At 40.1% G+C, this 22,650-nt stretch overlaps 1 protein-coding gene across 3 annotated transcripts in view; it reads left to right on the top strand.

Annotated features, from left to right (window-relative positions):
* Window positions 1-22,650, top strand: part of LOC115070885 — a 47,057-nt gene that overhangs the window by 15,771 nt on the left and 8,636 nt on the right. The window contains exons 2-3 of one of the 3 annotated variants that reach the window (XR_003849991.1): window positions 1,114-1,198; window positions 6,448-7,151. Coding sequence is in view for 1 of the 3 variants with exons in the window: in XM_029564917.1 (XP_029420777.1) it covers window positions 9,033-9,182 (150 nt within the window). In the remaining 2 variants the exon portion in view is untranslated. Of the gene's footprint in view, window positions 1-1,113; window positions 1,199-6,447; window positions 7,152-9,032; window positions 9,183-22,650 lie in introns of those variants that run through there. The other 2 variants (XR_003849990.1, XM_029564917.1) reach the window with 2 other exon arrangements.

The raw sequence follows: 22,650 nt of genomic DNA, 5'->3' as shown, positions 1-22,650 counted from the left end.
GTCATCCACAGAATGGGCCTGCAGCCAGACTGTCCCTGATTTTCTGGTGGCTGGGGGAGTGAAGGAGGGCCTGCATTACAGGGAGGAAATGTGTGACCTTGAGGATGTTGTAGGAGAGAAGAGGCATATTTTAAGGTGCGCCCATTATAGGAGTGGGGGAATGTGCCACCACCCTTTGATGTTTTGGAGTTAAAAGGAAAATAACATGAAGTTGTAATCTCTGAGTATATATTATACCAAAAAGATCTAAAAGAAAAGCAAGGAGAGCCAGAGATGCAGCTCAGCAGGTAAAAGCACTTCAAGAGCAAACCTGATTACCTGAGTTTGATCCCTGGAAGCCACACAAAGGTAATGTTACTCTCTAGGGGTCCGGATAGGGTTCACTTTCTCTATCAATTAAAGAGTTAAAAGTCAAGGAAAACCTCAGGCAGAGTATTGGAGATAATTGCTCTGTTTGAACTCTGCAGAAAGCATACTTTTAGTCAAGTGAGCAAAGTTGCCAGTAGACAGGAGTGTCTATGATGCCAGAGCCAGATAGACACATATGCAGACTCAGGTTCTGAAGTGCAGTGTCCTTTGTTTTTAGATTAGATAAAAAAACTATGCCTTCTTTACACTGTTGTGTGAACATTTGTTCTGTACCTTGCAGACAGGCCACACTTTGTTACTAATTGTTTCCTGAGCTCCTGCAGAGAAATGTCCTTTGATCTGCTTACCCTTTGTTCCTTTATACCTGCTTAGAACACTCTTCCTGAGAATAAAATCTTGAAAGTGTGAGACTCAGTGCTTTTTGTTCTTCTGAACAGGGAGCCTCCTGGTACTCAATATTTCCTTAATACTAAATTGTATTATGTGTAATATTTTATTATTAGCTATTGTGCCATCCCTCATCTGTATCCACCATTACCTAGTCACAAAGGATGTAGCAACACAGCAGAAAGAAGCAGGTAACAAACTTCATTAAGAATGATGAAACACAGGCCTGCACAAAATTACATGGAAAGAAAAGCTCTCCAAAGTGGAGAGTGGATTTGGAAACTGAAAAATCCAAAACCCCCAGGAAAGCTTGGGCCTTTTAGGTGTTTTAAGTGTGTAACTCTCCTTCAATTTTAGATTGGTCAACTTAAACAAAGAAGAGCAAGTTCATAGGATAGAACATTTCCAAGTTGAGATATATGTACATGGAAGCCACATAAAGGTAATGCTATCTGTCGACGAAAAGCGTAACTCTCACCTCAAACAGGATAAGAGATAGTTTATTCTGGAGCCAAATATGACTGACCATGGCCTGGGAACACAGACTCAGGTTACCCCAAATTCCATGTTCCAGCATGGTAACAGTTGCCTTACATTTTTATAGTAACAGAACAAAGAAAAGTCATAAATCAAGACACTTTTCAAATACATTAGAGGATATATTCAGTAGGCGGGTCACAGCAGAGCAAGGAGTTTTGGTTTTTTTTTTGTAAATATTTTATTATTTTTATTTTATGTGTATGAGTGTATTGCCTGGATGTATGTAAGTGCACCCATGTTGTGCAATGCTGCAGAGGTCAGAAGAGGGCTTCAGATCCTCCTGGAACTGGAGTTAAGGATGGTTTGTAGCTGCCATGTGGGTGCTGGGAATCGAACCCGGGTCCTCTGCAAGAACAGTCAGTGCTCTTAACTGCTGAGCCATCTCTCCAGCCCTTCAAGTAGTTTTTTACTATAGGTCTCAGGTGATATCTGGTGACATTCTTAGCCTTTTGATTGGTGAGACCGGGTGGTCTGCTAGGATAATATATTCTAAAAGGTTTATCTGTTAGTCACAGGATGTTAGATCAGAAACAGGTGGGCAAGGAGTGGCTGTTTAGGGGACTAAAGATGGCCTGAGATAAATGGTAATTAGACTGTGGACCTGCAACATTCCAAACATTGAACAATCTCCGGAGTGATAATCAGTTGGTCAGTCTTGCAGAAAGTTCAGTCCAAGGTGCAGGAGTTCTTTTTGGGAACTTTTCTTTCACATATCTAAACCTGTCTGCACCTGACAGCCAGAAGGACGCCCTACCAGTGGGAGAAAAAACCTACCCATGTCTTTGTCTAGGGTGTATGAAAGCAGAGCGTGACTCTAATACTCAGCAAGGGCCCTTTTGCTATCTATTTACCTGTCAAAAATATGGCTGCATTATATTCCCTCAGTAGGAGAAAATGACTTCTGTAAATTGTCCTCTGTGTTAAATATAAGGAAAAAAACAAGAGAAAGACACAAGGTTGTGTTAGGGGTTGGATCTACAGCAACCCCCTCCCCAATGCAACAGGGCCTCATAGTTTTGGAAGCCCTCTGGAATTACAGGGACTGAGTTAATGAGCACCCTGACTGCCTCCAGACAAGATAAATAGACCCTGCACCTATGACCCAAGACCCGATCGCTGCAAGAGCTGTTTCAGCACAGCCTGCTTCCCCTTTGATAGTCTTAAAAGACAAACAGACCCCTACACCGCAGACACATGGATGTAGGAATTGTCTCAATACAAGCTATTTCCCCCTGAGAAGTTTCACTCTTATCCCATGACCCAGATCCTGGCTGATGGAAGGGGGAGGTTTGACCAAGGGTGTTCTCTCCTGATAAGCCCTGGACTCCTCTCTCTCTCTCTCTCTCTCTCTCTCTCTCTCTCTCTCTCAACTTGTTTTAAGGAATATCTTCCTGCCTTCCACATCCCCCAAAACCCCGTATAAAAGCCCCCAGCCAACAACCTGTAAACTGACAGCTCCTCTATCCTGAGTGGGGAACTATCCCATGTGTTTTCTCTGCCAATAAACTCTATCTGATTGGAGTTCTTGTCTGTGTCCTGGTGCTTTCTCCTGATTTGGACCCAGATTTTTACCTATCAATTGGTTCTGAAAAGAAGCTTGACACATAGTTACCCTTTTAGGAATGAGGTTTATTAGGAAAAAGAATCTGGAGACCATAATCAGGCCTTGAACTGAAAGAGTATTAGAAAAAAAGGCACTACTACTACTACTACTACTACTACTACTACTACTCACACACAAACTATATGTATATAAAAAATACCATAACAGGACTTAAAGGCAAGGAGATATTTTCTGGTAAAATCCAGATAGGAACTTCATTAATAATGACAATAGGAGAGATAGATAGATGAGAGGGCAAGAGAGAGAGAGAGAACTCAGAAAAATAGAGGAGTCTTTATAGCTATCTTCCCCACAAACAGGATACCTAACTTTTATATGCTTTCAGGGGATGGTGGGAAATTACACACCAGGGGATGCAGAAACTGTTTCTTCCTCTTCCTCTTCTTTTTCCTCCTCCTCCTCCTCTTCCTCTTCCTCTTCTTCACCTCCTCCTCTTCCTCTTCCTTTTCTTCTCCTTCCTCCCCCTTCTCCTCCTCCTCCTTCTTATTCTTCTTTCTCCTCCTCCTCCCTCTCCTCCTCTTCCTCTTCCTCCTCTTCTTTTTATTCTTGAGATAGGTCTCCCTTTACCCCTAGATGGCCTGAAACTCACTATGTAAATCAGACTGGCTTGGATTTCAAAGAGATCCATCTGCTTCTACCTCTGGGATTAAAGGCATGAGCCAACCATGTCTGCCACATAACATGTTCTTAACTCTCTGTCGAATGGAGAGAGCAGCAGAGTGAGAACCTGATTCTTCATGGATCTGGTCTCTTGAGACTGACTATCTTCTTAAAGAGGCAGACCCATATTTTAATACCCTAACTGCCACACACATACTGTGTCACAGGGGTGCCTGCACTCACACATTCATCATACACACACAATAATAATACATTAAATGCTTTAAAAAGAAAAGTAATGGAGCAAGACAAAAATAAGGTTACAACTACTGATAGTTTTATAAATGGGACTTATCTCTCTGTTTAAGGATATTCTTTTATTTGCTTGAAGAAAATGTTTACATCTCCTATTAGTTTGTAGGTATTTATATTAGTTTGCTTTGCTTTGTAGATATTTGTAAGTAGACATAGAGACAAACTCTATGATAGCCTCAAGACAGTTATAAGTCTTATAAAAACCCACAACCATAAACTGATTCCTTTCTGCAAACAAGTCCTCCCACCAATAGAGACCCTTTGTCAAAACAAAGCATGCCGTGAGCTCTTTACAAGACATTCTGTGCCTACTCAACCCCCACAACTCTATATCCACATGCAAACATACTTAAACTCTCTTGCTACTTGACTGGTGTGGCTGCTGCCAATTTCTACCAGTCAGCTTGTCACCCCTCATTGACTATAATAAAGGTCAATCTGGATTATGGAGGTTGGTTGCTTGTTTTTTCTACCTGTGACACTTATTCCCAACATTTCGGTACCAAAACTTGAGAGGATCTTCTGAACAGGATACTCTTTCTAACACCCCTTCTCTTTTCCTTCCCCTTTCCCCCATCAGATTTTGATGCTAAATGGCAGCCAGTATGTGACCTCGAGACCTTGTCCCACCTGGTGCCATGTTTTCTGGAACTGTTACATAGGCAGGAAAGGCCTTCGTCTGAAGGCCATATTGGTTTCATTTAGGAACCTGCAAGGGAAATACCTAAAATTTCTTGTTTCCTTTCTCTCCCATCTCCAGAAGCCTTTTTCCATTTTCTGTAACTGCATCTAACACCTTTTTTGACCTGGGAAACAGTAAAGATAAGGATCCAGACACATTTAGAGGTGCCCTGAATGTCTTCTTCCCAGACTCCAGGGTCCCATCTTTCCATTTTGTTCCCTTGGACCCAGGGGTGCCCAGGCTTTGCACAAAACCCTTCCAGGCTCTTTGTCTCTCTGGCTTTTCCCTGGTACCAAGTGATGCCTTGTTGCCACAGATTTGGCCCTCTCCCTAATTTCACTGCCTACTATGGGGTCCCAACTATCCCACAAGATAATACATTGGCTTGTCTCAAAATAAAAAACTCTCACAACCCGATCTTACTGAACTGAAATCTAAATTTAGTCCAAACACCAATTTGATAACAGAAACATTTGACCTTAATTCAGAAATTTCAATCCAACCAATTTATGGAACTTAGATAACTTCCTCCAATGAAATGGCAAATGGTCTGAGGTCCCTTATGTCCAAGCCTTCTTTTATCTTTGCTCCTGCCCATCTCTCTGTTCATCTCTATCCAGATACCAAGTCCTATTGCAGGACCTTGCCCCCACTGTCCCCTCTCCTATCTGGGTTCCCAACTTTTCACTAATTGCCCAACCATTGCATGATGCAACTAAGGACTCCTCAGAGAAACCCCTCCTATCTCCCTTTTCTTGTGCTATCCCAATAAGAGCCTTAAAACAAGCCCTAGCCAAGGCCTTCACTCTTTCCCTAACTATCCTAAGCCATTCTCCTTTTTCCTAAATTATGACAAGGGACAGGCTTTGGCCCTCCTCTGCCAGAAGGCTGGTGAGACTTATTACCCATCGCACATCTCTCTAAACAACTCCACTCAGTATGCCCTATACCCTGGCTGTCCATCTTGCCTTTCAGCAGTCATGGCTGCACCCTTCTAATTCCAGAGACCAATACATGAACCTTACGCAGCCCACTCATAATTCTCTCTTCACTCTCTAGAGAACCTTCTCAACCATCCCATACTTCTGACCCTACCCCCTGCCCAAACATAACTCCTTTCTCAACCCCAACTTCAATTTCCAAACCTGCTCCCATCTTAACCCAGCCACCATCCTCCCCATATCTTCTACCTCCCCACTAGACCCCTATGTTCCAGTTCACTCCTGCTCTGACACTCTTGATCTTGCCCTCAACCGTTTTTCCTACATAACTCACAGTCACATCCCAGAGGCACTCAACTGGTTCATAAATGGGAGTTCACAAACACCCTGCCATATGCCCTAAGATATGCCGTCTTGGAAGGGTGCCTCATAAGCCCTCTGATCAAGTAGTTTTCTCCAAAACTACATACACATTAAATTTTAGCAATCAGAATGTTCCAAGTATTCCAATATTAGAATCAATTGGAACATCATAATGCTACAGGTAATGGTTCTTATATACATACTTTATTCCATGCATGATATTTAAAATGTTGCATTGATTTATCTGTAAGCTTTGAGTATAAGGTATGTACAAAATAAAAATGATTTTTTTTTACACTGGGACCAATTGACAACATATCTCATGGATATCAACTATTTAAAAATCCAGCATTTTTGTCACTAGTATGATTGAGAATGTACATAATACTGTAGATTTAAAGGCGTATTTAAATGTGATATAGACTTTCAACATTTTCCAGGAAGATAGTATAACACAATCACACATGAATACCATTGTTTTTATTGCAGCTATCCTCAAACCACCTTGCAGAGCATACAATCTGAACATATTCAAAAATTCTTAGAGGTCATGGAACAATTCTGGTAAATCATTAATAGCCAAAATCTTAGTAATGGTTTCCTTTCATTTTTTTTTTTTTTTGTAGCTGTGAACTGGAAGAGAAACTGAGTGAATGTAAAGAAGGTCATCCATGTGCAAAAATTTTCAATTGCTCTCCAGAGCATATTGTGAATCAGAAATCTTATCCAGAAGTTCCTATATATGAAAGTCAAATGTGTGGAGAAGTAGGCATTGGCCATTTATCTCTAAGTGTGCTACTTAAACTTCATCCTGTACACAAACCATATGAAGATCAGGAACATGGAAAGAAGTTGTACAAACATAAAGAATTTGGAAACACCTTCTTTTCCTCCCCATTCTTTCCAATGCATAAAAGGACTTACACTGGAGAGATTCCTAAAAATAATCACTGTGGGAACATAGAACAAGGGATGAAGAGAACACTAATGCATCTTTCAAGTCTCATCAGTGAAGCTCCCTCATGAGGGTCAGGTGCACAAAAGATCACAAATGGCCAAACACACAGGGAATAAGAGTTAACAGAGTGTGGGTCATTGGACAAGACTCCTATATTGAGGTCTCAGGGACCGTTGTGGAAAAGGGGGTGGAAAGATCGTAAGAGGCAGGGAGGAGGTGCATGGCCATACAGAAATAGTCCTTCAGGTGCTTGGGACCCTTCTCACACAAACCTACAGCAATGGTATCAGCATGCAGAAGACCTATGCAAACTTAGGTAGACAAAAACCCAGCACAGAACTGTGGAAATGAACAGCAAGCCCCAACTGTAGTTGAAGAATTATTGGCAGCTAAAAACTGCTGGACGAAGAAGAGCTGATCTTCTTGAAGGGAGAGACTCTAGATAGGCTGACTAAACCCTGGTGGATGAACTTGCACCAAGGGAGACATCTTGGGACATTAACTTTACATAATAGGCCTAAATAGAAATGACAGAATGTATGACCTTCCATGGGGCGGGGCTGTGGGAAGGTGCCATAGGAGCAGGGTGAAGAGGGTATAAAGATGATTTTATGTATGAACTACACAAAAATCCAATTCAAAATTTATTTTTTAAAAATCCCTGGGGGGACTGGAGAGATGGCTCAGTGGTTAAGAACACTGGTTGTTCTTGTAGAAGACCCAGGTTTGAATCCCAGCGCCCATATGGCAGCTAACAACTGTCTGTAATTCCAGTCCCAGGGGATCTGACAGCCTCTTCTGACCTCCATGGGCATTGCACAACACGGGTGCACTTACCTACACTCAGGCAATACACGCATACACATTTTAAAAAAGTTAAAAAAAAATCACTGTGATGAAGACTAGGTGTTTCTGATCTGGTCAAACTCACAAAAGGAGTTTCACTGAAGAAAAACACTAGCATAAGCAATGTGAGAAAGGTTTCATTTCTTCCAGTTCCTTTCAAAGGTATAAACAATATTATAGTCAGAAGAAAGGCTATGTATGTAACCAGCCACTCCTCCCAGTGTTCTAAAATAAAAAATTAAAATTAACAGTTGCAAGATGCTCTGTGTGTGTAAGCATTATGGGAAAACCTTTACTCATTCTAATTCTCATTTAATACATGAAAGAATTTGCACTGAAGAGAAACCCTATGTATGTAAGGTATGTAGGAAAGCCTTCTTTGAAGCAATTACAAAGACAGGAAGTCATTCACAGTAGCAAGAATCTCTAAGTTTGTAAGCAATGTGGGAAAAATCTTCTAATGAATGGGTACCTTTCAAAGACACACACACACACAAACTTCATATTAGAGAAAAACCCTATATATAAGCAATATGGGAAAGCTTTTGGAAATTCTGTTTATCTGAGAAAGCATGGATAAAGTCCCAAGGGAATGAAACCTTTTGATTGTAATTAATGTAGGAACAGTTTCTGTTTGAAATGTTCCCTTTCAGTACATGAAAGAAGTCACACTGGGGAAAAGTCCTATAACTGCAAGCAATGTGGTAAAGCCTTTTGTAGTACTAAATTTTGGAGTAGACATGAAAAAGCTCACACTACAGAGAAGCTTTATGCATGTAAGCAGTGTTGGAAAGCCTTTAGCACTTCCAGTTACTTCCAAATCAATGAAAGAATTCATACTGAAAAGAAACCTTTTGCATGTGCACTATGTGGGAAAGCCTTCAATTCTTCCCATTATCTCCACATAGATGAAAAAATTCCCAGTGGAGAATTCACAATGAAGTGTGCCTACAGTGTGGAAAAATGGCCAATGATTCCAGTTCCTATCATAGACATGAAAGAATTCACTAGAGAGTTACCTTACATGCAGAAACTTAACACCTTTACAGCCTTCATAAGAATACACACAGAGGGGCCAGGTGTAGTGGCATATGCCTATAGTCCCAACACTTGGGAGGCAGAGGCAGGCAGATCTCTGTGAATTCAAGGCCAGCCTGGTCTACACAATGAGTTCCAGGCTGGGGGCTGGGGGCTACAGGGAGACCCTGTTTCAAAAAGACTGAAAAAACAAACAAACAATACACACAGAGACAACAGGAGTCAGTGTAAAGAATGTGGAACACCTCTTGGAATAATTTAAACATTAAGAAAGAACATGGTATGGAGAGTGAATTTGACTAGATATCCAAAAAAATCTTCATTGACACAGATGTGCTTGCAGTGGGAGACCATAACTCTCACTTACAGGAGGAAACCACAGGTCCAGCTCACAGAAGGAGACCACAGCTCCAGATTTATGGGAGAAGATCACAACTCTGGCTCATTGGAGGGGACCACAGCTCCAGCTTATAGGAGTGGATCACAACTCTGGCTCACAGGAGGAGACCACAGTTCCAGGTTTTAAAATATCAACTTCCATCATTTGCTTCTGTCCATGTTTTCTTGACCAGTTCTTTTTTATCTTCCAAAATGTGTGTTGCCGGGCTAGAGAGATGGTTTAGCAGTTAAGAGCACCGAGTGCTCTTGCAGAGGACCCGGGTTCGATTCCCAGCACTCACGTGATGGCTACGAACCATTCTTAACTCCAGTTCCAGGGGAATCTGAAGCCCTCTCTGACCTCTGCAGCACTGCATGACATGGGTGCACTCACATACATGCAGACAATACACTCATACACATAAAAATAATAAATAAAAATTTTAAAATTATTTCAAAAATGTGTGCTGCATCTGAGATAATGAAGTGTTTTAAAACATCACAGCTAGTGAAGTCGGATAGCCATCTGCAGCTACCTACATGTTTGTTACACACAGCTGTGGTCCTGGTAGCTTTTTTCAATTGTCTTTTATGACAAATTTTTGGAAAACATTTGTTCAATAATCTTCATACATCTTCAAACACAGGCTTTGTTGTATCTGGAAAAACTCACCCACCTATCTGGCCATGGTTACCCGGGGCCTCTGCTGTCCACCATGTGCATGCACAGGCCTTCCACCCACAATAAAAGCTATTGTTTGCTTTTTTCATAGCCATTCTGGTTGGAGTGAACCTAATGGTGCTGGACATTTTGTCAATTGGCCATTTGTTTGAAAATTGTTCATTTCTCTGTGTACTGATTCAGCTATTTGGTATGTGAAATCTAATGTTTTTCTTGTTTTGGTTTCTTCAGACAGTGTCTCATGCAAGTATTTCAGGCTTGCATCTAACTTACTATTTAAATAAGGCCGTTCAAAACTTCAACTTCTACATCCCAAATTCTGGAGTTACATGGGTGAACATCATGCCTAACTAAATTTTTTAGTTTAAAAAGTATGTTCTGCACATTAATCCTTTGTCTGATGAATAACTATCTCTCATTATACAGGCTTCCTCTTGGTTGTGCTCTGGAAATTGTTTCCTATGCAGAATCTTTTAACTGGATGCATCCTGTTTTTTTCTTTTCTTTTATTTCTTTTCTTTTCTCTTTCTTTCTCCCTCCCTCCCTCTCTCCCTCCTTCCCTTCCTCTCTTCCTTCCTTCCTTCCCTTTCCTTCCTTCTTTCCTTTTTCTCTCTTTTTTCTTTCTTTTCTTTTTCCTTCTTTCTCCCTCTCTTTCTTTCTTTCTTTCTTTCTTTCTTTCTTTTTTTCTTTTTCTTTCTTTCTTCTCTTTCATTGCTATGTAGCCCTTGCAGGTCAGGAATTCACTGTATAAACCAGGTCACCAACAAATTTGCAGTGATCTTCCTGGTTCTGTTTCTTGAGTAGTGAGTGACATTATACACATGAGCCACTATGCATTTTTTACTGTCATTCTTCCTGTTAGGTCATGAGTTATTGGAATAAAAAAGTCATTGTCTATGACTATCTCTAGACATATTTTCCCTACAGATTTCAGTGTTTTTAGGCGTTATCTTATGGTTTGGGGTTCATTTTGAATTGTGAAATATAGGGATCTAGTTTTGTCTTGTACATATGGATGTCCAGTTTCCTTGGTATCATTTCCTGAAGAGTCTACTCATTGTCCAACACATAGTCTTGGCACCTTTGTTGAAGATCAGGTGAGTGTTGATGTATGGTTATTTCTGGGGCTTTGCTCTCCTGTTCCATTGCTCTATTACTGTATCAGTTCTTAAGATACTATCATGTTTTTGTTACTATACTATAATAAGAAAAGTTTTAAATGGAATACATATTTTTTTTCTTTTTTTGAGACAGGGTCTCCCTGTCACCCCAGCAGGCCTGGAACTTGCTATGTAGACCAGGCTGGCCTTGAACTCACAGAAATCTGCCTCCTCTACATCCAGAGTGCTGTGATTAAAGGTGTGCGCCACCACACCCAACTTAAATTTAATATTTTAATGCCTTTTGCTAGTATTGTTCTTTTTCCTCAGGATTATTTTGGCTATTCAGGGTGTTTTGTGTTTCCTTATAATTTTAGTATTTGCAATTTCTGTGAATAGTATCATTGAAATTTTTATTGTATTGAATCCGAAGATCACATTTTTTTTCATATTAGTAATGAATTTGATTTGTGAACATAGAAAATCTGTCCATTTCCTAGAATATTCTTCAATTTCTTGTGTTTTATCATACAGACATACAGATCTTTCACCAGTTTGGTTAAATATATATATATACTTTTTTTTTTTGCCTTGTTTTTGAGCCTATTGTGAAGAGGACTTTTTTTTCCTGATTTTTTTTTTTCTCAACATTTTCATTGTTGGTAGATAAAAAGCTACCTACTTTACTGAAATTGTTGGTCAGATCTGAGGGCTTCTAATAGGGTTGTTAGGGTTTTTAATTATAGGATCTTATTATGTGCAAATAGGATAATTTGACTTCGTATTTCCCTCCTTTCCTTCCTTCCTTTTTTAAAAGTAGTGTGGAATTGGGCCTTCGGCTTAATGTGTGCCAGGAAAATATACTATGGAACCACATCCCTGTCCCTGTTTCATTTTTCTTTCTCTTACTTTTCTTTTTTATGGATCAGTATTCAAGATCCATATTGAGTAAGAGTATCAAAAGTGGGCACTCTTGCCCCATTTCTGTTTGTTGATAAAAATGATTTCAATTTTCCTTCATTCAGTATAATCTTGACCCTATATATGTCACTTTTGACCTCTATTGAACTTAGATATGTTCCTTCTTCTCCTGAAATATTCAGTGCTTTGTCATCAAGGGACATTGAACTTAGTCTGTCCTTTTCTGATACTATTGAGATGATCATGTGATTTCAGTCTTTGAGAGTCTATGTGATATACCTACCAATTTATGTATTGAACCATTCTTATATCCACGGAATGAAATTTACCTGATGGTGGTACATGGTCCTTTTAAAATGTTTAACTGCTCTGAAAGTATTTTACTGAAAATTTTTGTGTCTATATTCATCGGGGAAATTGGTATATAGGTTTCTTTTTTGCTGTATCATTTGTGGTTTGGGTATTAGGGTTCTTTCCTGACACTAAGATCTTCATTAAACCATGTTATCATTTCTCAGAGTGCCATTTTCTACCCATGCATGTACCTTCTATGTGTAAACTCTTTAGGTACCATTTTTACTGTTCTTCAAACACTTTCTTTTTACTTATTTATTTTTATTTTATGTGTATGAGTGTTTTGCCTGCATGTATGTAAGTGCATCACATGTGTGCAATGTCCACAGAGGCCAGGAAAGGACATTCCCTGTAACTGGAGTTAAAGACAGTTGCTGGCCACCATGTAGGTACTGGGACTCAAACCTGGGCCCTCTGCAAGAGCAGCCAGTGCTCTTAGCCACTGAGCCATCTCGCCAGCCCTCAGACACTTTCTTAAATCTGTAAGATACTTAAGGCTTAGCATTATATGAAGAAATGTATTTACAGAGGGTACAGAGGGTGGATTACCACATCAGTATCCATTCCAGCTAATTATCCATATGGACAACTATGGGGATTCTCAACTAAATCCTATCAAAGTCCAATATAATATTAAATGATCTCATAAGTTATATCAGTTGTTTAATCAAGAGAGCAATGTTAAATAAAGCAACAAATTTAGGAGATACTACCTTATGTAGCATTCCATACTTCACAGTCATATTCCATAAGCCATCTAGCTTCCTTGTCTTGGGTTGTTGATACTATGGGGCCTCTGAATATCTCCCCACCCCCAGTGGTCTTAGTTGAGCCAGCTTGTGCTTCTTGAACTAGCTCAATTTCAAGGGGAAAAGAAGAGTCATGGTTTCACTTCCTGGGCCCATGGTTTCACTTCCTGGAGTTAACCCCCTAACTCTGACAGGCTCCTGACCAGCCCTGTGGTCCTTAACAATGGCAACATCTGGCTGCTGAAAGTACTCCAGTCTGGGTGAACAACCTGCACCACCTATCCACCCCCATATGCTTTTTTTTTTTTTTCCTTTTGATACAAGGGGGTGGGTAGGTGGTGGAGATTGTTCACCCAGACCAGGTGGCCTCAAATTCATAGAGATCTGCCTGCCTCTGCCTCCTGAGTGCTGGGGCTAAAGGCCTGTACCACCATGTCTGGCTAAGCTTATTGTTTTTCACCTGAGTTGTTTTATCATCTATTTCTATTGCTGCTCAGGCATCAACAGTTTCCAGAAGCTCAATAGCACATCATTGGTTTTCTAATTGTTTTTTCTCTAGGAACTCCAGCTGTACACACATCTTGCCACATTTGCCTTCAAGTGAACAACACAAACCACTTTGTCTACTTGGCCCTTCTCTCATTCTCCTTTTGATTGCTTTAGAAATTTAGGAGCCTGATTTATATGCCAGTTCAAATAATTAAGATCCACTGTAGCCTCTCCTACCTTTCAAGAATCATGACCCATTATGGGGCTCAGTCCCAAGGTTCTTGCTGAATCACCCTATCTTAGGTCTCTTGTGAACACAGTCTTATATGATCCAGTAATGTGGGCATCAAATATTGCCTGTCTCATGCCAATTACCTTAGTAGGGCCTGTTCTTCCTCTGTTTTCTTCCAGCCCCCGAGTACCATGGGCATTTCAGGCATCAATAATCAAATGTTTCTCATGGCTGCCATGAACCAGTCCAATAGAGATGTCCCTTGTTAGGCAACATTTGTTTCAAGCAGAGATGAGTAGTTTTATTACTCACTTTCTTTATTTTCATGCCACTCAGATTGATCCTCTCTGTCCAAAGTCCAGGAAGTGACTTGTATAAAAGATTTTCCCAGGGCTGGAGAGATGGTTCAACGGTTAAGAACACTGGTTGTTCTTGAAGAAGACCTGAGTCTGCATCCCAGCACCCACATGGCAGCTAACAACTGTCCATAACTCCAGTCCCAGGGGATCTGATAGCCTCTTCTGACCTCCGCAGGCATTGCATGACTTTGGTGCACTTACCTACATTCAGGCAATATACGCATAAACATAAAATAAAAATAATAAAATTTAAAAAAAAGTTTTCCCCAATTCGAATAGTTCAGATGTGAAATATTCCTTGATTATTTTCTTACAGCAGGCCTTTGTTGAGGTTCCTGTCCACATGCTCCCTCCTCATTGTCTGAGGCTTCCCATGGGTTTAAGGTTTTTGAATCCCTTGAGAGACTCTTTAGCATAGGGTGAACTTGTACTGTCTTTACTTTGCATCCTGCCATGTGTAAGAAATGACACACAACAAAACCTCTGGGACAGTTTAAAAGCAGTCTTAAGAGGGAAGTATACAACTCTAAGTGCCTACATTAAAAAATCAGAAAGAGCACAAATAAATAACTGAACATTGCAACTAAGACTCCGGAAAGGCAAGAACAAATGAAGCCTACACTCAGAAGATGAGAAGAAATAACAAAAATCAGAGCAGAAATTAATGAAATCGAAACAAAACAATACAAAGGATCAATGAATCTATGAGCTGGTACTTTGAAAAGCTAGAAGATAGATAGACCTTTAGCCCAGTTAACCAAAAGAAAGAGCAAATCCAAATCAACAAAATACAGAGATGAAGGGGGAAACATCACAACAGACACCCAAAAGATCCAAAACGTTATAAGGGAATACTTTAAAAACCTATGCTCTACTAAATTTGAAAACCTAAAAGAAATGGATGGATATCTAAAAATCATGGGAACCACCAAAGCTAAACCTAGAAGAGGTTTAAACAGACCCATCATATATAAGGAAATTGAAATGCTAATACAAAAGCACCTGACTAAAAAAAGTCCAGGCCCAGATGGATTTACAGCAGAATTCTACCATGCATTTAAAGAAGATCTGCAACCAATACTGCTTAAATTATTTAAAATGATAAAAACAGGGAGAACTCCCAAATTCCTTGAAGCCAGCATCACTCTAATACCAAAATCAGGTAAAGACACAACAACAACAACAAAAAAACCTGTAGATCCATATCCTTAATGAACATAGATGCAAAAATTCTCAACAAAACACTTGCAAACTGCATTCAGACACATATCAAAAAGATCATTCACCATGATCAAGTCAGCCTTATTCCAGAGATGCAGGGATGATTCAATATACGTAAGCCAATAAATGTCATAAATCATATAAATGGACTCAAAGACAAGAACCACATGGTCATCTCACTAGCTACAGAGCAGGCCTTTGACAAATTTTAACATGCATTTATGGTCAAAGTCCTAGAGGGAATTAAACTACATACAGCAAACTCACAGCCAACATCATTCTAAATGGAAAAAAATGGAATCATTCCCCTCAAAATCAGGAACCAGACAAGGCTGTCCACTATCTCTACTCCTTTTTCAATATAGTGCTTGAAACTCTTGCTAGAGATAAGACAAGAGAAGGAAATTAAAGGAATACTAATTGGAAAAGAAGAGGTCAAATTATCCCTTTTTGCAGATGATATGATACTATACCTAAGAGATCCCAAAAATTCCACCAGAAAACTCCTAGACCTAACAACACTTTCAGTAAAGTGGCAGGTTACAAAATTAATCTACAAAAATTAAGCCTTTCCATATACCAATAACAAGCAATTGGATAAAGAGTACAAGGAAACTCTACCAGTCACAATAGCCTCAAAAAAATAAAATATCTCAATAAACCTGACCAAAGTCATCAAAGATCTCTACAATGAAAAATTTAAAACTTTAAAGAAAGATTGAGGAAGATACTAGAAGATAGAAGGACCTCCAATGCGCATGAATTGGAAGAATTAATATTGTGAAAATGACCATCCTACCAAAAGGAATATATAGATTCAATGTGATACCAATCAAGATCCCCGAGACATACTTCACAGAATTAGAAAAAAAATCCTTAAATTCATATGGAAGCACAAAAGACCCTGGAAAGCCAAAGCAACCCTGAGCAAAAAGAGCAATGCTGGGGCGATTACTATACCAGATCTCAAAGTATCCCACAGAGCTATAGTCAGAACAACATCATGGCAGTGGCACAAAAATAGACACATAGATCTGTGGAACATAATTGAAGACCCAAACCTGAGTACATGCAATTCCAGTCACCTGATATTTGACAAAGGTGCCAATAACACATAATGGAGGAAAGACAGCATCTTCAACAAATGGTGCTGGCAAAACTGGATCTCCACCTGCAGAAGAATGAAACTATATCCTTATCTTTCACCTTGCACAAAAGTGAACTCCAAGTGGATCAAAGACCTCAACATAAAGCTCAAAACTCTGAAACTGTTAGAAGAAAACATGGGCAGTACTGTACAAGATATAGGTGTAGGAAAGGACTTTCTAAATCAGACACCAGTTGTTCAGGAATTAAGTTCAGCAATTAACAAGTGGGACCTCAATAAACTAAAAAGCTTCTGTACAACAAAAGAAACAATGAAGACAGTAAAGAGAAAACCCACAGAGTGGGAAAAAAAAATCTTCACAAGTGACACATCTGACAGAAGTTAAATACCCAGAATAAATAAAAAACTAAAAAAAACCCCAAAGAATCAAGACCCAATTAAAAGATGGGCTGAAGATCTAAACAAAAGAGTTCTCAAAGGAAGAAATAAAGATAGCTAAGAAACATCTTAAAAAGTGTTCAATATGGTTAGTAATTAGGAAAATGCAAATTAAAACCAACTTAAGATTTCATCTTACTTCAGTCAGACTGGCTAAGATCAAGAGAACAAATGATTCCAAATGCTGGCAAGAATGTGGAGAAAGAGGAATGCTCGTTCATTGCTGGTGGGATTGAGAACTTTTTCAACCCCTATGGAAAGCAGTGTGGAGAACTCTTTAAAAACTAAAAATGAACCTACCATATGACCCAGTTATACCACTCCTTGGCATATACCCAAAGGATTCATTCCACTGCAGAGATACCTATACAACCATGTTTGTTGCTGCTCTTTTCACAATACCTAAGAGATGGAAGCAGCCTAAGTGCCTCTCAACTGACAAGTGGCTAATGAAAATGTGGTTCATTTATAGGATGGAGTTTTACTCAGTAGTAAAGAAAGATGAAATAATGAAATTTTCAGATAAGTGAATGAATCTAGAAACCGTTACACTAAGCAAAGTAACACAGACTCAGAAAAAAAGAAAGAAATATGTTCTCCCTCATTTGTGGATCCTCGCACCAAATTCTTTAAGTGAGTACATATCCTGATGTAACTGCAGGAAACAGGAAAATGAAAGGGAACCAAGGAGGTAAAAGGAAAGAAGGAACCCAAGAGAGAAGAATAGTAGAAGACAGGTTAGGAGAAATATGTAAAAAGGGGGTAGTTAAAGGGGAGGGGCAGAAGGAGGGCTGTACAAAGAACTATGGGAATAAAGGGGAAGAAGGAGCTCAAAAGAGGTCAGACCACATTATACAGAAATTATCACAAGGAGAAATGGGGAAAATGAGGACACTTTAAATGGGGAGGTCAGGGAGAAAGGGTAAGACAGGGAGAGAAAGACGAGAGAGATAAATAGTGCCTAGCTAGTATAAAAAAAAAAAAACCCAAAGGGAATTGTATTAGTCAAAAACCTACAGAAAAATTACACATATAATATCCCTACATAAGGGTGAGTATAGCTGAAGACTACAAGAAACAGTGCCCCCTAGGAGAAATCACCCTTTGAATTGTTGGCCAGGGTAGTCCAAGAGAGTCCAAAAATTACACGACTGTTGCCACAGTCCTTGATTGCACCACTGAACTTGATGGTAGATTGTATTGCTGAAGACAGAACATACTTTGGACACAGGACTTGGAACAACAGAGCTGGAACTGACCTGGAAGCCTCCTCCCCTGAAGGCTAGCTCTCATAGCTTTGGAGAGCACTATGCAAGCTGCTAAGAGAGAACATCAACAGATAGTCCAACCCCAGTTACAAGGCCTAAAAACCACATCAGTGACTAGCACAGCAAATGACATTGGTGCAGTAGTGGCACTTTTATCCTGGGGGTAATCAACAGTTACCTAATTGGACTTAAAGCCCACTCAGTGGGAGGAAACTCATGTGTGATACTGTAAACCTAGCCTAGTATACCTACCTGGAGAGGTCATAGATCTTAGAGAAAAGTCCGAGTCTGTCACATCGCTAGACAAATGTAATTTCTTACTATGTGCAAAATATGGATCCTTAAATTTATAGACAAGTATCCCAGTCACCACCCATCAAAGAAGCTTCTTTTTCAAAAGACAGAGATAATTATAGAGTTCTACAACTGGTCACACACAGAGATTATCCGTGAATTGCCTAAGTCTAAGTGGCACATCTAAGATGCAACCTCTACACCTAAGGCTCGTAGAACATAGAATAAAGGATGAAGAGAACACTAGTGCATCTTGCAATTCTCATCAACAAAGCTCCCTCATGCAGCACAGGACCAGGAACGCAAACAGTCACAAATAACCAAAACACAGAGAGTAAGAGTCTTCAAATTGTCGGTCTGTGTTCCCCAGGGCTCCTAGTTCCTCCAAGGGGTGGGGCCTGCTGTGGAGAATTGACTGTGAAGAGTTAGCTGAGGAAGGAGGGGCTTCTGGTGCCATCTTCAACCAGAGCCTCGAATGCAAAGGGGGTCCAATGGCCAGGCGCACTCAAGCTGGCCCCTGAGCCATGGGCAAAAGCTAGTGGTGACTATGGGTGGGCCATGGAAGTGATCTGGAACAGCGGGCTGGGCCGCGCAGAGCTGGGTGCTGGGTGTGCGTTTCTAAGTAAGTCCCCCTATTTACCCCTCCCTACTCAAGGGCATAAACCATAATAAATTCACATTAAAATGTTATATGGTTTGTCTGATAGCCCAAGAGACCCCAAGAGAATCCTGGCAACAGGGTCCTTGGACTAGACTCATATTAAAATCCACCTACCCTCACACTCAGCTCAGGGATTATTGTGGAAGAAGGGGTGAGGAAAGATTGTAAGAGCCAGGGAGGAGGTGCATGGCCATACAGAAATAGTCCTACAGGTGCCTGGGACTCCTCTCATACAAACCTACAGCAATGGTGTCAGCATGCACAAGACCCATCAAACTTAGGCAGACAAAAACCCAGCACAGACTGTGGAAATGAGCAGCAGGCCCCAATCTTAGTCAAAGAATTATTGGAAGTTGATTACTTCTGGGTGAGGAAGAGCTGATCTTCTCAAAGGGAGGGACTATAGGTAGGCTGACCAGATTCCAGTGGATGAACTTGCACTAAGGACATCCAGGCACTAACTTTACATGATAGCTCATAACACATATGACAGAATGTGTGAACTCCAGGGGGAGGTGTTATGGAAGGGCACCAAAGGGGAAGGAGGTTTAAGGTGATTTTCTGTATGAAATAGACAAAAATTCAATTAAATTTTTAAAAAAAAAGAAATGGCAATGGCAAGCCAGCACTTCATCTCATCCTTCCTGCTTTCCAATTTCCCTGACAAACCAGGAGGTTATGAAAAGGATAGATTCTGAATGTCTTTTTATTTTTATAGAGATAGCTCAGTCCTAGCTGTATGTCTTATTTCCCACAATTTATAGCCACTACAACCTGTCCCATCTATGTCACCCCTTCCAAGATCCAGAAAATATTGCAGAACAAGTTCAGAAAGAATGTACAAGCTGAAATAGGGACTGATGGGAAACATCTTTAATCCCAGCATTTGGGAGACAGAGGCAGGAAGAACCCTGTGAGATAGGCCAGCCTGGGATGGTCCACAAAACTAGTTCCAGGCCAAATGGGGCTACATAGTGAGATTTTTTTTTTTTTAAATGTAAGAGCTGGAGGATGGGGACATGTGCCACAACAAATATGACTTCTGAACATGAAATAGTCATTGTACTCATGAACTGACTGCAGCAGTGGTCATCTGCACAAGACCTATCTTAGACTGAACCTGTCAATATTTCATCATGGATGGGGGAAGAACCCTGAGACTCCCACCCCTCCTAAGGTACTATTGGCAGATAGTGATTGTTAGGGAAGGGGGCCATCTACTTCAATAGTGTATTCACTGACAAGTTGCTCATGGCCCAGTAAGTAACCTCTCACCTATGCTCATGCAAGTAACCCTAGTTAAATTTAGTTATCACACACACACAGGCATGCGCATTCACACATTCACAGGAACAAACACAGAGGCCCATAAACAAGATCCTGTTCTTTGCATGTTATTTTCAGGAATTTCAATATATTCTCTGGTCCATCAGCTGTTCTCTGGGCATCCCTGAACTAATTTGATGGATCCCATTCTTCATAAAGGCATGCCACTTGATGCCATGTGGCCATCCCAGGATGCTCCACTCTCAGACCACTCAACTTTGGTGCCCGGGTTCAATTCCTGGCACCCACATGGTGGCTATAAACCATCCTTAACTCCAGTTCCAGGGGAATTTGAAGCCCTCTTGTGACCTCCATGGCACTGCACGACACGGGTGAACTCATACATGCAGGCAATACACTCACATACATAAAATAAAAATAAAATATTTTTTAAAAACTAAAAACTGTGTGTGTGTGTGTGTGTGTGTGTGTGTGTACATCACACTTGTTTGGAGAACAATCTGTAGGTGCCAGTTCTCCCCTACCATGTGGGTTCTTGGGATCAAATTCAGGTCCTCAGACTTGGCAGTATGTACCTGTATCCTCAGAGCCATCTCACTTGCGACTTAATCTTAATAGTTCTGCCCCCTCTGTTCAGAAGGGAGGGTTTCTATTTGGAGGAAATTGTTAAGAACAATGGTATTGGTTGGTATCCCTGAGACAACATCATTTGGAACTTGATTGTCTCCAATATAGAGGATGCCGAGTGTGTATAAGCAAGGTCAAACACACTAAGCAGAATTAAAGCAGCAAGAATGGATTTGTGAGAGAGGAAAGATTCTAAATCTGTCATAACCACCTGAAATGTAATTTGTTGTAGTTTAGAAGGAACAAGCCTGCTCAACTATGAAGTGTGCTAATGACTGATACCATTGGACAACATAACAATTTTTACTAGAAGTAGGTAAGAAGGACCAACTATGGTCACACATACCTGAACAGTGACTGGAGAAATGGATAGTGAGAAGAAAGAAGAGAGCAGTGGCTTATCATGGGAAGATTTTGCCCATTTGAGAAGACAACAGGAAGGCAAGAGTGTGTTGTGTCAAGGGAAGAAAGGATTTGGATTTTGTTTGTTTTTTAAAATTAACCTTGAGGCAAGAAAAAAATCAAGATAGGAGACAGATTTAGGAATGATTAATTAGAGTTCTTCAGTGATGCCCTGGGGTCTACTAAGGCCTGAGAATCACAGGAGGAGTTAAGAGATGTGTTTAGATGATAGAGGTAAGCCTCAAGCAGTGTAGATCAAGCCTGGAAAAGAATGTGGGAGACAGTTGTATGGAGACTTTTTAGTCATAATAAAACTATTAGAGTTATTTATTATAAATTTATTGTGTGTGTGTGTGTGTGTGTGTGTGTGTGTGCATACACACATGGGCCATAGTCATAGTGCAGAAGTGAAGATCAGAGGACAATTCTGGGGCATCAGTGCTGGCATTCTACTTTAAGAAAGCTGAGATTCTCTTCCTTTTCCTAATGTACTGCATCCTCCAGACTAGCTGACCCATGAGCTTCTAGATGATTCTCCTGTCTCTATCCCTGTTTCACCATAGGAGTACTGAGATTGCAGCTGCACATACTATTGCATTCATCTTTTTATGTGAGTTCCAAGTCCTGCACTTAGGTGGTCAGGTTTATGTGGCTAATGCCTTTATCTGCTGACTTATCTCCCTGCTGAGTTAGTTTTGACAGAAAATTTAATTTATGTTTTCAGTCCTCATGTATGTAAGTCATTCAACCAACTGAGCCATGTCCCAGGCCACTTAAGATAATATTTTTTGTTTGTTTGATTGGTTGGTTGGTTGCTCTTTTGTTCATTTCTTTGGTGTTGGGATGGAATCTAATCCACAACACTTGCTAATCAAGTGCTCACCTACTGAGTTATATCCCCAGCCTAATAAAAAATTGAAATGCTTTTTTAAATGACAGTGGGGGGGTTCTGGTAAGCAAATAATCATAACAAGAAACATGATTAATCAAAGACAATAACATCATTTATGACTTAATTCAAACTAAAATTAGCATTATTTTATCATTTAGGAAGATACCAAGTGAAATATTAAATATCAGAAACTATAAAAAAATCTAATTTTTCAAAGTTTTTAAGGAACAAAAATGAGAAATATTCAGTTACTTTGGGTACTCAATTGCAAATGTAGTTGGAGATGAGTATTATCCAGCATTTCTGAAGTCTATATGAGCCAATTCTCAGATAAATTGGGCACATGTGAATCCAAAAGTTCATCTCCTAAAATTCTGTAGGGTAGGAGTAGGTTACAAGTACCTGGGTACACTGTTTCCTCCAGTTGAATGGAGTGTTTGATGTGACGTCCTTTCTTTCAGTTGGTGAAATCATTTGGTTTTCTTTACCCTTCAAGGAAGACTCTGTAACTAATTCTGAATTTTT

Source organism: Nannospalax galili, unplaced genomic scaffold, assembly GCF_000622305.1.
Source record: "Nannospalax galili isolate Female #2095 unplaced genomic scaffold, S.galili_v1.0 scaffold391, whole genome shotgun sequence".
NCBI lineage: Eukaryota > Metazoa > Chordata > Mammalia > Rodentia > Spalacidae > Nannospalax > Nannospalax galili.
The sequence above is the reverse complement of the archived record's forward strand: the minus strand, read 5'-3'. Positions and strand labels throughout refer to the sequence as shown.